The sequence below is a fragment of the Nilaparvata lugens genome, chromosome 7 (genome assembly GCF_014356525.2).
Source record: "Nilaparvata lugens isolate BPH chromosome 7, ASM1435652v1, whole genome shotgun sequence".
Lineage (NCBI taxonomy): Eukaryota > Metazoa > Arthropoda > Insecta > Hemiptera > Delphacidae > Nilaparvata > Nilaparvata lugens.
Window position 1 is genome coordinate 55,887,849 of NC_052510.1, and position 17,396 is coordinate 55,905,244.

A 17,396-nucleotide genomic window follows, 5' to 3' on the forward strand; every position below is an offset into this window, starting at 1 on the left:
AATAAATAAATAAATAAATAAATAAATAAATAAATAAATAAATAAATAAATAAATAAATAAATAAATAAATAAATAAATAAAATAATAAATAAATAAATAAAATAATAAAATAATAAAATAATAAAATAATAAATAAATAATAAATAAAATAATAAAATAATAAAATAATAAAATAATAAATAAATAAATAAATAAAATAATAAATAATAAAATAATAAATAATAAATAAATAAAAAAGAAAACTGTCTGCATTATTTAAATGGGAAGTTTTGAGTTGTGTGTGAAGGATCCCGACATTTTAAAGTTGATTACAACATAGGTCTTTCACTCCACCCATGACCGGGGGCTGTAATATACAGGACACACCCAAGGGCATTCTATATTTGATGGTATTTTCTATTTCTTGCTCACCCCCAAACCTTGTCCATCAAAAATTGAAAGTTCTTGGCCTTGCGATACAAGTCGTTCAATCTGAAACCCTCTTAAGCCTTGCAGTGATGGAAGAGATAGATAATATCGTATTCGTGATCGAGTTCAATTGTGTCATCAGTGTCGGCTGATATTAGCATCAAGTCGTGACGTACATGAGTTGTAAATTACAGAGGACTTACCTGCTCATCATATTGCCAAAGCTTACCACCCAATTGCTCTCAGTATGTACTGTTACTTGACTCTGTACCCCAAGTTATCTATCAGAAAGGTTGCTCTTAATACTCAATCAGCTAAACTCTCCATACTTCAGCAAGGAGTTTTGTATAGTCCTTTGGTTTATCTAAGGTATTGATGATAGTATGTATTTAATAGTGTATATAGTATAATCATAGTAATAGATACTGTATAAATAAATATTTTTTTGATTCTATTTATTCATTCATTGTAAAAAACACTATACTCACAATATAAATATGACATTGGAGGAAAAACTAGGCTCAGCCCGTGCTATTTCTCTCCAAAAGTTTCGATAGAATGCTTTTATGTTATCTAGAGGTTAAGTTTATGAAATCACACACTGCTCCGTCACTTGATTTTCTGTCCAGGAATAATGATTTGGAAAATTTAAATTTTGAAGGTTTTGTATAGTCAGTTTAAAGCTAATCTGGTGAGTTATGCTGATCTCTTAAATTGCTTCGATACTAATCAAATGAGAACCGAACAAATGTGAATTGAATCTATCTTAATGAGAATCGAGAAAGAATGATAAATATCATGGTAAATTTCTCATAACTTCATCCATCATAACTCATAAAAATAGAGAAAAGTGAGAAATGTGCTAAATTACATTGCTTTCAAGTCTCTCTCTACAACATTATTAATTCTTGTTAACTACCAGAGTCAAATTCCATATTAAAATCTCTTCGGTCTCTTTGTCTGTCCCTCTGCCTCATTCACCCAATCTCTTTCTCTCTGATTTCAGTAAATTATTCATATAAAGGTCAATCAAACATAGGATAAATGTATAATTAATACTAGTGGAAAAGGACGAAGGAGTGAGTCAATTTTGTTGTCCAACGAACTTGACCTGTAAAAAGGTCCAAAGAATACGTGTTCAAAATTTGAAGCTGATTGATCAGTCCTTTCTAATGTTATTGTCGGATATACAAACAGACGGACAACGACTTTGGTCTTCAGTAAGTTAAAAGTGAGAACTCGCTGACACTCGTTCAATTATAAAATTTTGAATTTTGATGGTTTTGTATAGTATATTTCAAAACTTATCTGGCGAGTTATGCTAATCACTTCACTTTGCTTCGATACTAATCAAATGAGAACCGAGCACATGGGAATCGAAAAAGAATGATACATATCATGGTAGATTTCTCATAACTCCATCATAACTCATTAAAAAAGAGAAATTGTAGAAATGTGGAGAGAGTAGTATAGTATTAGTGGAGAGAGTAGTAATATACAATATGAGATGGATTAAAAACTAAATGAAGTGAACGTATTTGAGCATATTGAACGTAATAGAGCCCACAAAATACTTCAATTGACCTTAAAGATGTTACATAGTTGAGTGAACTTTGAAACATTGAAACATATAAATGGAGTGATTTTTTGAGTGAACATATAACACATACAAGCAATACGTCCAAAAAGCTCCCATGCATAGGGTTTGCTATCATTTACTTTGAAGACCATAAACACTGTCTGATTGTCTTTTACATACACGGAATAGCCAACTAATTGAGTCATTCATCCTTCTTGTGCAGCTAATTGCCCCTTCACAACAACAACCTATCTACTTGAATGACTGCCCAAACTAACCTGAAGTCAGATTCACTTCAAACTGTCTGTATTAGTTGAATAGATAGTATTTATTCCATTCATGAGGAATGTTGACAGCTAGTTCCTTATAAATAACATTAATGTTTCATATCCAACTAATGCTGACAGGTTGTAGAGGATCTCACTATATGACAGAGATGCTCTAAGCAAAATGATCCAGCATAGGATGTCGGTTGTTTCTTGCGTGTCATCTTCTAATCAAAAGTTGATTTAGAGGCTTGGGTTAGCATTTACAAAGCAACAGTCACGAAGATTACAATCTGTAGACTACCTACATAAATCTGTGGACGCTTAGTGATAATGAAAGGTGAACAAAATCAGTAGAAAAACGAGACTAGAAATCGAACTTTAAACGCAGTTTCGAAAAACAGATAGACTATGATAGTATATTTGAGAGAGAAGGGCATGTGAGAGAGAAAGAGAGATCGGTTATGCGAGGGAGGAAGGGAGATCAGAAGTGAGAGGATGTCAGCGCCGTCGAGGCAATTTATTTAATAACACATCACGTCTGTTGAACGCAAATGGGACCAATGTGTTGTAACAATTGAAGCAACACCCGAGTCTAATCTAAGCCACACCAACACTGTGCCTACAAGGTAAGCTGACAAATTAGAGTGTTATTTTCAGCATAATACAATGCAATAGAGTAGATTATGATAGAGTATCTATAAACTATCTGTATTAGATAAACCTAGTTGAATGAGAAGTATTGATGTTGTGTAAAATAAATAAATAGATAAATAAATAATAAATAGATAAATGGATAAATAAATAAATAAATAAATAGATAAATGGATAAATAGATAATAGATAAATAGATAAATAGATAAATAGATAAATAATAAATAGATAAATAGATAAATAGATAAATAGATAAATAGATAAATAGATAAATAGATACATAGATAAATAGATAAATAGATAAATAGATAAATAAATAAATAATAAATAAATAAATAGATAAATGGATAAATAGATAAATAGATAAATAGATAAATAGATAATAGATAAATAGATAAATAGATAAATAGATAAATAGATAAATAGATAAATAGATAAATAGATAAATAGATACATAGATAAATAGATAAATAGATAAATAGATAAATAAATAAATAATAAATAAATAAATAGATAATAGATAAATAGATAAATAGATAAATAGATAAATAGATAAATAATAAATAAATAAATAAAAAAAATAAATAAATAAAAAGAAAACTGTCTGCATTATTTAAATGGGAAGTTTTGATGTTGTGTGTGAAGGATCCCGACAGTTTAAAGTTGATTACAACATAGGTCTTTCACTCCACCCATGACCGGGGGCTGTAATACACAGGACACACCCAAAGGGCATTCTATATTTGATGGTATTTCTGGCAAATTCTGACATTTAAAAATTGGTTTCAACATGGGTATTTTACTCCACCCATGACTAGAGGCTACAATAAACCCAAAGGGCATTTCATGTGATGGTATTCCTCCAAAATATTGTGGCACGAAATATCGATGCACGTTTAAGAAACATGCTCAGTTTATTACTATTGTATTTTTATATAACTTTAAAGTGAAAAAACACCCACATTCTTTGGTGTGGCGACGACCGTTTCGTGCTGGTGTTGCACATTTTCAAGCCAAACAGAAACTGAAGTATTTAAGGTTATGAGGGTGAGAATTTGGTGTGAGTGGTGATGGAGGGGAGTTTTGGAAGTTAATGGAGGAGGATTTGAATGAGTTAGTCAAACAGGGTGATAACTTTTTCCCTCCCACACCCTGTTTGACTAACTCATTCAAATCCTCCTCCATTAACTTCCAAAACTCCCCTCCATCCCCACTCACACCAAATACTCGCCCTCATAACCTTAAATACTTCAGTTTCTGTTTGGCTTGAGAATGTGCAACACCAGCACGAAACGGTTGTGTGTCTCCACACCAAATAATGTGAGTGTTTTTTTTTCACTTTAAAGTTACATAAAAATACAATAGTAATATAAATATAAAGAAAATGAAAATCTCAGTACCCTTTTTTGAAATATTTTATCACAACATGTTTCGGACATTTATGCCATTTTCAAGTGATATGAAGTAAATAAATACTGCTGGATGATGTTGTGATAAAATATTTCAAAAAAGGGTACTGAGATTTTTATTTTCTTTATATTTATATTACAAGTAGCCCTATACAGAAGAGAGACAATAGTAATACTATTAGTGAAAACAAGATGGATAACCAACAGCGGATGCTCAGTTTGACTGGAAATGGTGAAAGATCGTTCAGAGTACTCACAAGTAATTTGATAGCAGATTCATAATTAGTTATTTGTGCAACTAGTGCGCAAAGTGTCAGTTTGCTGCACCGAAAGAAACGTTTACGCCCGAGCCGTAGGCGAGGGCGGAATGGTTTCTTGAGTGCAGCAGAGGAACTTTGCGCACGTATTTCACATTAAGTTTTTCCTACAGTTACCATTGAATATGAAAAGTGGGTAATTATGGGTAAAATTGCCTGAAATCCATCAAATGTTTTTCTGTGTAATTTTATTATTGATAAAAACCTTAATCCTAAAATCCTAAAGTCCTCGTTGTCCTTGGTTATAATATATAATGAATAATAATTAGCGCGTTGTGCTTGGTTGCACCTCTGCTCACTATAGCAGCCACAGCAGTCACTGTTACCAACTTCATTTTGATTTTGCTGCACTGTTGCTCCATATAACCTACTAAGTATTTTGCGTTGCCATGTTGCAAATCTGGAGTGCAGAAAAATTTTTCCCGCACTAGAGCGGAAAAGTGATTCTTTGCGTTCTGTAATCAGTGCAGCAATGGCCACTTTTCAACGTAACTGTAGGAAAAATATATTATATTATAAATTATGATAATGTAGTGAGTTACATGCACTTCCAAGTTTTGAAACAAAGTCAGCTTCCGGCGCTGGACCGTTTACAACTATAGAGAGATTAACTTCTTGTCAGTATTGATTGAAAGGGGAACAATATTGTTAAATGTATAAGAATTGCTGACATATTGTAGTGAATCTCACTCCTGTTGTTTGTGGTCAAGCAGACATCAGATTGTCAGCATTGGTTAAATGGAGAGCATTGATGCTACACATATATGGCATGCTGACAGTTAAAATGAATCGAAAACGCTCGATTGTGATCCGATAATGTTTTTTGACGTTGCACAAGTATCTTGTCCAACTGGATTTAGGGGAGTTTTCATCAGTGATAGATACCAGTATTTATATCGACAAAACATGGTTGTTATAATATTATCCATATCTATATTTATATGAAATAGGCAGGATAATAGACAGTTGGGTGTGTTCTGGATGGAAGATTGTAAGATTTTAAACGAGTGGGGCAGACATTTGAAATATATATTGTTGTGGACTACTTACAATGTAAGGAGGATGGATTGATATCCTAGAATTGCATACCTGAAACAAAAACAAAAAACGTTGATTAGAGAGTTCATAACGTACTATGTATAGGAAAAACCATATTGTTATCTGTATAATATTCTCTAATAAAGGAAAGAATTGGCTTATACAGGATAGAAAATTCACGAATGACGCATCATCACGTGTGAACTACTGCACTGATTAACTTTTTAACCTTCCGGTTGTCGCGCCCTACTCGATCACACGAGCAGTCGTATGTTGTATTTTTTACAACATTCAATTTTCAAAGTCTTATGTACATTGTTTACTTTCAAAACATATTAATAAAATTAATAGTATAATTACTTTTCCATCTTCTTGGATTATTTTACGCCTATGAACATTTGGATGATTACCATTTCATAGCCCAATAAGGTACACCAAGCAAAGCCATCAATTCTGTGTGATTGGTTCGTTTACAGGCCCCGTATACAGTCTTTCCCTATCTTAATGCACAGTGTGTCAGTTGATACTGCAACTCAGTGGTGTGATGGGGAAAAAGTTTTGGAATGCATAGGTGACTCATTCACTGACACCACCCATCCAATAGTCTTTGCAGCAGAAACTGACACTGTTGCACTTTTTACGACAGCGCGATTGCCGGAAGGCTAATTCACCGAGGATGACTATAGGCCTATTTTCATCAAAATTTCAGTTTGTCGAGTTTCTTATTAGACCATTGTGGAGCACGGGTTACCTGCTTGTGTTTACTTAAAATGAATCTGTTTACTTGTAAACTATGGGAAAATGATATTGAATTGACTGGAAAAACTTCCATCTCTGACTATTTCAGTAGAGAATAAGAAAATCATTGTAACTCATATATCATGTTTTGCTCTAAGATCCATAGTGAATAACGAGAATCAATAAAATTAACCCAAAGATCAATCATAATTCCGCTGATGCGAGACGAAAATTAAATCAATCTAAACCAAACTATCAACCAACTAATCAACTGAAAGATAACAATGATGAATGACTCCTTCACAAACTTGCTAGTTGAATTTATCCAAAATATTTTACTGCCATTTTGGGAGATTGCGAGCAAAAACTTCAACTTCTAGATTGTCCTTTGGAAGAAAGAAAATCGGTAGTGGGCGAGGTGGTAATAGGCAAAGTTTTAATGCAAGAAAGTGGCTGCGTGAAATTTCAACAATGTCTGGAAGAAAGAGGAGATGAGAAGGAGGGGAGATAGGAGGATAAGAGGAGGAAGAAGGAGAGAAAAGCGAAGAAGTTGAAGCCTCGTCCGCAGGGGTTAGGATTGTTCAGTTGTGATAGGTCGTTGGGTGTTTATTTCGCCCGGAAAATTGGCGCTCCAGACCAAATTGAAAAAAGGACCATTACTGTAGTGAGATCAAGTTCAGCATCAGTCAAATGGGAAACTTTGATGTTATCTATAAACAATGCTGTCAGTTTAAAATGAATCTCACAACAGCTTTTTGTTGAGTTCTGTTGTTGATGATGGGGTGGACTTTAGTGCGTGGGAATGAGGGATGAAATTGTGTGTGAAGAGGAAGGAGAATATGATGAATAATGAATAAGAAAGAGAAAGAAACACGATGGAAACGAATGGAGGGGATACAAATGGAAGATCGATGAGATTGATTCACAATAAAGGGCAAATAAGTGATAAAATGGATGAGAGTAAGAGGAACTAATGAAAATTCTTGGATGGTTCTGAAAATGTGAAAAATTAGAATGAGAAGAGGAAGGAGAATCTAGTTTAGAGGGAATGAAACTGAAAATGCATTTAAAGACGAATAAGGAGAGGAATAGTTTCAAAGATGGAAAGATAGTGTAATATTATGACTGATTTGTGAAGTCATATTTAGAGGATGGAAAAGTTTTCAAGTAGTAGAGGATGTGAAACAGAAAGAGAAGATTATTGAAATGACTGTGTTGTTGTAAAGGTGATGTTGCGGTAGATATCTAAAGTGAGGTCCACGTTATAATGGCAGTGAAGGAAGATAGGAGAACAACATTGCCGAACCTCTTGTCAATGCCTTCTATAAACGGTAGCTGATGCAGGTTCATCGATGTAATATTAACTGTTCATTCTCGTTTAAAATAATTTATTATATTTTATTAAGACAGAAATTATATTTTTCGCCACACTGCACAGAAAGCAGCTGTTTTCCAGTCCCTACGTAGATCTGAAAGACCTTGTTTGCAGACGACTCTCGTCTGAGGTAAGATACAGGTTTCTTTTCCGGTCTAGGCCAGAAAATGTCCTTTTTCCAGCCGCTTGGAAGTCAGTAGTTAATAAGTCATCCGCTAGATCGGGCGAGTGTCCACTTTCTTCATCAGCTGAAGTCACCATGATTTCAGTTCGAATCTCTAATCAAACTAATTCAGCATTCACTTCGCAACCATTTTTATTCAATTATTAATTGTTGATTAGCACATTCCGAATTTTCAAAAATGCTTGAAGATGACGACACCTGTGATATTCCAAGTGAAATTTTAAAACAATCTGAAATCCTGACTGCAAATCTTCTACCACTAAAATCAAGAGATAGGTACGATAACAAGTATTCTTTATTTATTTTGTCAGCAATACCTGTAGTGTGGCGAAAAAATATCGTTCCCACCACGGGCAAAAATGTTTTTCCAGCTCTCAATCTTTTATAGTCCTCGGCCTACGGCCTCGGACTTGAAACCCGATTTCGAGCCGGAAAAATCTCATTTTCTGCTCTAGGTGCGAAAATATACTATTTCAATAATTTCATAATGATTTTTCATAATTAGGATGAAATATTTTGTTAATTAATTATCAATTCTACATTGTTGGAAGACGATCTGGCAACAGAGCCAAGTGAGAAAGAGATAGCGCTATCCGCTTTGTTGAATGATAGACAAGGATAGCAATACCATAGCCAATCAAACACTGCCATTATGATGTGAACCTCACAATACATACAAGTACATCGAATAAAAACTTGATTTTATCAAAACCACTTATTTTATGAAATCAATATACTAATCCATATTTTATCAAGGTGACTTTGTCAACCCAGCTATCAGTTGGAAGAGGGCTTACTAAAGTTTACTTGAATTGTGCCAGCTCATTCTCTATTACTGTCCCTTAGGAAACTTATTTCTCTCCATTTGTCAAGACTATTTGGAACAGCCCACTCGAGCGTGTCTAGTCTACTCGGCCAATGACTGTCGAGCTCAACCTCCATTAGTCAACAGCTAACGGCCAATCGTAAGGCTCCACCCATATTATATATTCTACTGATCAATGTTCAAGCTAGCAGATTATTATAGATTGATAATAGTGTAACACCGAAACTATTATTTCGAATTGTTTTGATAAAATTTATCTATTTATCTATTTCACTTATCTAATTAGTGGCTTGACAATATCACGTCTTTTTCATTTTTCCAGTTATTGAAATTGTCAAATATGAAGAGAATAGATGAGAGAAAAAGGAGGAAAATTATGAGAGTAGAATAAAGATTGAATACTGATTATGAACATTGAACATTGAAAATATACCATAAAATGCTATCTTTATCTATTGTTTGCTATATTTTTCCATGGTTTTATACTGATATCATCATCCTCATCATCATGATCATCATCATCATCATCATCATCATCATCATCATCATCATCATCATCATCATCATTCTTCTTGAAAGGATTAGGCTCTATTGGCCTTAGCATTATTGGTACAGGCTCATTCGCATCCATTTCTTTCATGGTCTTGCTATGCCTCGCTTTCCTTCGGATCACAGATCGAACGTCAATCCATTATTACTCTCATGATAATATTGGGAGCCTATCGGATGACATTCTGAGTGTATGAGTAGACCAGTTCAGATATACTAAAGTAATGAGTCTACTGATGTTAATGGAGAGAATGAGATCTGATGAAATTTTTTTATTCATGTAGATTACAATATTTCTCTGAATAATTGCCTATTATAACTAACAAATAAGCTTATTTCAATTGATATACTATAAATTCCATAAAGTATGAGATAGTAGGGAAGCATACAGGTAGGTGAAGGGAAAAAACAAAGATAAGATAATAATAATAATAAATGAATAGTAGGAGTGGGATAAATATCAAGGAAAATAGCAGCAAAATCAAGATAGATGGTAAGGGTTTCTGCAAAGACAAGCTAGAGAAGAGGGCGGGGTGTGAAGGTGAGGGTGAGAGAAAATCTAGAGTGGGGTGGGGGTGAAAATGTTTGTAACTTTTGCCGACCCATGCACGAGTGAGCGACCAAATTATACGGACTGTACATAATAGGACACTGTAGACGAGGAGCTCCAAATCTGAAATTGACGACTATGCACAATTCAATTTAACTTGTACCCTTGCAGAAATTCAGGGCTGCTTGTGGCACGCCATGACGAAATCGCACGCTTCAGCAACCATGCAAGTATTGTAGCCACAAACTTGCCACAAATTAAGGCATGCCTTGATGTTCCTACAACTAGGAAAGCGTAGTTGCTACAAACTTGACACAACTTGTGGAATGCCTTGACGCTTCAATAACCTGTCAAGCAAAGTTACCACTAGCTTGCAACAACTTGTGGCATGCCTTGGCGCTTCAACAACAATGCAAACATAGTTGCCACACACTGGCCACAACTTGTGGCATGCCTTGACGCTTCAACAACCAGGCAAGTACTGTTGCAACAGCTTGTGGCATGCCATGAGTATTCAACAGCCATGCAATAACGGTTGCCACACACTTGGTACAACTTGTGGTATGCTTGACGATTCAACAAAGAGGCAGTACTATTGCAACAGCTTGTGGCATTCCATAAGTAATCAACAACCATGCAAGCACTGTTGCCACACACATGCCACAAATTGTGGCATGCCTTGACCATTCAACAACCAAGACTGCCACAAACCACAACTTACCGCCCAACTTGGAAGCTCAAACTGAAACAACCATTCTCTTCCTCAACCATTTCAACCCCACCTTTCAACACCAACTCTGAATTCACTCTACTCACAACCCAACTCCGAATTGCAACAAACTGGTGAAATGGAGAGACACTCAACTCACGAGGGTCACGAATTTACAAATCAGAGCTCGGATTGAATACGATCTTCCTCCCTTTCACGATGAAGTTGTCCAATTAGTTCCACTCGAGTCTCCCAACTCACTTTCCGGAGTGCAAGTTCGTTTAATGCTCAATCAACGCGATAGAGTTATGTACTTATAATAATTCTAGAATCAGCCTACTAAGTTTATGGGAGGATTTACTACTCTCAGAGGCTTCATCACTGTGAAAGTTTCAAACCAATTACGGCATCATTAATGATTGAATGTATTAATCTGTGGGAATGAATTTACAGCTCATTGCTCATGAATTGAAAGAACCGTTTGTAGAAATTATTACATTGAGTTATTAAATTGGAAGAGTAGTTATTGAGAAACTTGATTATACATCTTATAGCTTAGATCTTACAGCTTATACATCTTACAGCTCTTAGATATACATCTAAAGGTGCGTACAGATATACGCGCCGCGAACATGAGCAATTCACTTTTAATCAGCTGATGCCAAGCTTTTTATATCTGTATCTAACCGTTTCTGTAAAAATACAGATATAGTCAGCTGATTAAAAGTGAATTGCTCATGTTCGCGGCGCGTATATCTGTACGCACCTTTACAGCTCGTTACAGTCATCTTGATGAAGATGTAATAACTAGGATGCACTTGCATAGCTTATAACTATAAAACTCCAAGAAATAGCTGAAAAAACTATTAATCTTCAATCATGAGAATATTACTATATTTCTTTTATCAGGTAGGCTAGAATTTTTCAAAGATTACTGTTATCAAAACACGAATGATTAATGTGTATGAATATACGAGTAGGTAACAGTACAAATTTTCAGAAATCAGGTAGATTGAGTTCAGGCTCTGAATGCTTCAACAAGTCCTTGATTCGCAGAAAGTGGAGAAACTATAGAGACATGGTTCAGCTAGCTAAGATAAACTGAATTCTGATATTGAGAGTCATTGAGGAAAATTTAACATTCAAATTGGTTACTGAGCAGAATAAAGATTCCATGGAAAAAGGATAAATATACATTAATATAGTCTTTTTCTTTAGGGCTACTTTCAATATGAAAAAAAATATAAACCTCAATACCCTTTTAAATTATTTTGTCACAGCATGTTTCGGACATTAATGCAATTTTCAAGTACTTGAAACACAATTTTCAAGTACTTGGAATGGAGTTTTCAAGTACTTGAAAATGACATTAATTAACATGTTGTAACAAAATAATTTAAAAGGGTACTGAGATTTATATTTTTATTTACATTAATAGAGATACGATAATTCCATCATCAACTTCATTATTTATGTGTAAGAGACAAATTACTGGCTACCGCTAATTTCTCATGAAACATTATTGAGATTTGTTAATAATAAATCAAAATCAAATCAAAGTGACCATCAAATAAAGCCAGAACAGCAAAACAAATTGAGAATGGATCGGTTCTTGAAATATTGTAGCGTTGCAGGCTGCAGAGGTTCAAATATACAAGAAAAATAAAATAAATAAGAGCAGAGGTTTGAGAAGTAAGGGAAGGAAGCTGTGTTGAGCGGTAGCCGTCCAGAGTGATTGATGACGTCTCCAGTCTCATTTGATCGCAAATATCAACTCCATGCCCCATTTGCCACGCTCTTCCAACACATTTTTTCTCCCCATACGGGCTTTGAAAAGCAGCACTAATATCTTTGAACATTATGTTACTGTTTGTGTATATCCTGCGCATCTCTAAAAGCCAACATGAATGAAATGGACCATTCCAGATCCATTTCTAGGACAGAAAATTGAGACCGTGAACGAAAAGAAGTGAGTTATTTCAAACTTGTGAGTATTACGTCCAATGTTAGAATCCGTATCCGCGGAACAAATAGATCGGTGTATTCTTATAGATTCTCAATATTCTTGTATCTAGAGGAATAGTACATTCAATGAATGCTCTTTGATAGCATCTCCCACATAGAAATTTCTCGGGAGTGTCTCTCTCAGTAAATTTAGGGATTATATTGATAATATATATTATTGTAAGTACATACTTACTTTATCTGGCTCTACAGTCCTGGCTGGACCTTGGCCTCCTCTACATGACGCCTCCATACATCCCGCTCTTGTGCTCCCTGCCGCCAATTCGCCACACCTAGCTCACGGAGATCTTCCACCACATCGCTGATCCATCTTCTTCTTGGCCTTCCTCTTTTCCGGGTGCCCATCATCCTTTCATCAAGCAGCTTTTGTGGTACTCTTTCATCACTCATTCTTACCACGTGACCCAGCCATTCTATTCTTTTTGCTTTGATCACCTTATAATATTTCTTTCACCAATTGCTTCATCAATCTCATTGTTAAATCTGGCTCTCCAGTTTCCTTCAACGCAGACCGGTCCCCATATCCTCCTGTACATCTTTCTCTCGAAAGACCTCAACGCTCTTTCATCTTTATTTAAAATGGTCCACGTTTCAGCTCCATAAGTCACAACCGGCCTTATCAATGTTTTGTACATCTTATTGTAAGTACATGATTGTTCTAATTTCACAGAGGCTATATTTTCTTTTTTGTTTGTAATTTTATTCACTTTATCTACTGAAGAATAATTCATTATTATTAATTTACGATTTAAGTGGAACTATCTTGGAGCCATAATCTTCATCGAAGACTGTCCAAACTCTATCCTTAGCCTACATAATTTTTATCCTCACTCAGCTGCTATTGAAAAACTCCAAGTGACCTATTTTAATTTCTGGTGCAATTGAATACATTCATTGATTCAACATCATTTGAAAATATGATAATGCTTTCGAATACAATGACTGACTGATCACTCCCTATTCGCTGAAAAGCTTGACATTCAATATTATTATTCATAGCCTATTATTGCATTACAATATTTAATAATAATTATTCAATTCAATTAATTGACTGCGAATTATTATACCTTTCACTATTCTTTGGATACAACATAATTCTTCTAGCTATTACTGTGAGAAAGATTTTAGTATATAACGATGAAATTCTTCTACTTTTTCTTCTTTGTCTCTCCCCACTATGCCTTTACAGCGTTGGGTTAACGATGAAATTCGATTGTTCAAATTATACATTGATCTTTGGTGTGGAGATAACACTCACGTAGGTGGGTGACAATAATTATTGTACGTGCTAGTATGTGTTTATCCAACAGAATAATGCTTTGTATGACCATGATATACTCCCACATCCTGTTTGAGAAAATCATAGCCTACAAAATCAATACAATTCTTCTGAATTGTCCAATTCACTTCTTCATTCTCATCATACAATATGGTCTCAATCATATTATTTCCTCATCATAACTTTGTGATGCTAGTTTCTGTCATGACTAGAAAATGTGCTCAAACTTACAAAACATTGTCGTCAACAAATGTGAGTGATATTGTTCGATTCCAAACTAAATTTCTATCAATATATTATTTCTCATTCGTATTTGTAATGGATATTGTTCGTCATTCGTATTTGTCAGTTAAATGGAGATGGATCATTCAGAACATATAAATTTCACAATATTATTATTCAATAGTATTATCCAATTGAATTTTTTTTGAATTGAATTGAATTTATTGCCAAAAATTACAAATACATATTTGTACAATATTAATTACAAGAGTATACAATACAAATAGACATTGATTTTAACTTGAGTATAACAATATTATATGTAATTACATATTGGAAGCTAATTCAATCGAAAGGGTAGCAGTTCATCGATCAATCACGTACATTCTCAAGTTCTTGAGGTAATTCAGATTATAGATCTGATCTCTGTAGTTATTGAGTTCCTCATTCTACAGAAAAATCAGTTTTTCTCACACAGTTTGATTCAAAGTAACGTCAGAGTTCCAGAGCAATCTTTGAAAAGGCGCGATGAGTTGTAATAAACAATTCAATAAAACTACGAAGAAGTTAGTTCAGTCAACTGGTTAATCCATATGAACATTTTGTAGCCCTACAACTCTGAGAATCAATTTTAAAACTCTTCATATTGTATAACTTTTGTTATATGAAACTCATGATTTTTGGTAACTCCAGTTCAGATAACACTTCCTATAGATGTCCAAAACGGTAAAACTGAATAGACTACCATATTCATTGAATTCTCACATCCTTACATATATATGAGCGAGTCTATTTTACAGCTCCAGCTGTTTCTCGCATCCCATCTGCCATTTATTGCGATTATTCCTGTCTCCCTGGACCAGATTTCTATTCCTTACATCCTTACAACAAGTTCCAAATTCCTCTTAGAATTTCCTTATTCTCAAGACAACATTCGGTGGAGAAGTCAAATCGTATGGCATTTTTGTTGGTGGGGAGTCTCTTACGAGAAACAGACGGTTCTGTACAATATTCATATCATAATTCCTATCATAAATAGATCAGCATGTAAATAAATAAATAAATAAATAAATGACTCATCATCATCATCATCCCTCTCACTCATTACCCACGCACAAGCCTAAGAGCTTATGTGGGCATCACCCTCAGTATTATTTTTATTATAATTAATAAATTATTACATCCTGAGAAATCATCACAGTAATTTCCGAATTCCAGTTTTTCATTATTTGTCATATTTAGGATATTTTGATTACGTGGATCTCAACCATGGTCAGAGATTATTAATAACTCGAAGTGCCGGTTGAACAAGAGCTAGTTAGATTTCAATCATGATTAATAATTTCACGAGAATCAATCAATCAATCAGAGAAGACTTCGTTTGGAAAAAGCCTTCACTGATTGGTTATCGTGGAATTATTCACGATTAAAATCTAACTGGCTTTTGTGCAACCGTTCCTCTGTTTAATTTTGTAAACATCATTGACAAAGTTACAACAAAGTTGATTCAATTTGTGAATGAATAATTTGTAATTGCTCCGACCTGATGTAGTATATGAAGCGGTAGTAAACCTTGTTGCGAACTTCGGGCAGAAGAACACCGATGGCCATATGCAATCCATGCGTCAACACCTGTACAACAACCGCTATAAACACGACAAACCACCCCCAGCCACCTTCAGGGTAGTAATGCTGCTTGAGGGTTGGAGCCGGCTTGCGAGAAGCGGCAACAGCTGCAGCCAATTCCTGACAGTAGGCCTCGCTGCAGCTGGGCAGTTCACTGCAGGTGGCCAGGCCTGAATCCGCGTCTCCGGCGATCATGTTCGCGCGAACTGGAGCCGCGAACTATCACACAGTAACCGCGTAGCGTCGCACTCACATCTCTCCGGCACCGCGGTCGCGCTGATACTGAATCGACTGTGAGACTGCAGCCTCAAACTCGGAGACAAGTCACTGCTCATGCGCGCAGGAAGCTCAGGGCTTGGGGCACCCACTGAGAAGGAAGATCTTAGTTTGTGGGGTACCTCTGACCATGTTATGGTGATTTGGGGGACAAGAGAATAGTTGTTGTCCAAAGACATCTTGATAACAAGAAGCCATATTTATGAAAAGTGGTAGACACACACTGAGGTGGCAAGGGCACCTACATAGAAGGGAGATCTTTCTTAGTTTGTGAGGCACCTCTGGCCATGTTATGGTGATTTGGGGGACAAGAGAATAATAAATTGTTACCCGAATACATCTTGATAACAAGAAGCCAGATTGGAAGAATAGTGATACAGATGGTAATAGACTGGCTGGCCGCTATGGGTTCGTATAAAATGGGCGTTGCTATCCAGAGATTGTCAGTTTGGTGTAAGAGTAAGCATTCCTGACCGGCAATTAGGAGGTACTGGATTCGATTCCCGGGCTGACAAATAAGTTTTGAATAGTAGCGCTCATCGAATTTCCATCTACTGTTTACCCTGTGTCAATTTCAGTAGCAGAAGTCTTCGGGGTGAATTACAGCATCTAGTTTGGATTTTCGTTTAATGATAATAATAATAATAATGATACACATACAGGTACATTGATCACACTGAGAGAGTTGACGCACAGTTCTCCAAGAATAGTGCCAGAGACATATCGATATTTGTAAGCTATATTGATAACAAGAACTACACAAATTTAGGGGTATGAGGCACAGTTCTCGGAAATAGTGTCAAAGAAAATCCTAACATTCATAACAAAAAGTCAGATTGATAACAATGGATACACACTCTGGGAAAAATTAGGTACAGTTCTCCAAGAATAGTGCCAAATACATAATTATCTATATGAATAAAAATCGAGCCTCAAATTTTGATAATCAATAACTGTTTTATGTGTGCACCGAATTTGATGATTTTTCATTAGTTGTGTTTGTTATGTTCAGGAGCAGGTTTATGGCCTATCAAATTTATGATCCGACTTCAGGAAATGTCCTACTATCCTTCAAGGTTTACATGTAATCCTTATTGTGAAAGATTTACGAGCTGCCCACACACAGAAATAAAAATTCAGCTGTTATAATCATTGCGTCACCCAACAGCCGTCGGTAGATCTGTTTTTCATTTTCTTTCTACTGATTCACAAAATTTTAATTCTAATAACCATGCCGAGGTACGAACAACGTCCAAACATGGGTCTAGAGCTCGAAGTGCTGTAAATCTACAATATGCACGAGATAATCAGCAGCAAGGACTTATACCATTCAATTTTCCAGCAAGCTATATCTAAATCTCATCC

At 35.3% G+C, this 17,396-nt stretch overlaps 1 protein-coding gene across 3 annotated transcripts in view; it reads right to left on the minus strand.

The window, feature by feature from the left end:
- LOC111053270 (monocarboxylate transporter 2-like) overlaps positions 1 to 17,396 on the minus strand; it is a 325,384-nt gene that overhangs the window by 201,130 nt on the left and 106,858 nt on the right. Inside the window, exon 1 of one of the 3 annotated variants that reach the window (XM_039433218.1) lies at positions 15,673 to 15,892. The exons of the other annotated variants lie outside the window; for them this stretch is intronic. Within the exon in view, the coding sequence (XP_039289152.1) occupies positions 15,673 to 15,751 (79 nt within the window). The 5' untranslated portion in view covers positions 15,752 to 15,892. Of the gene's footprint in view, positions 1 to 15,672; positions 15,893 to 17,396 lie in introns of those variants that run through there. 3 annotated transcript variants of the gene reach the window in all.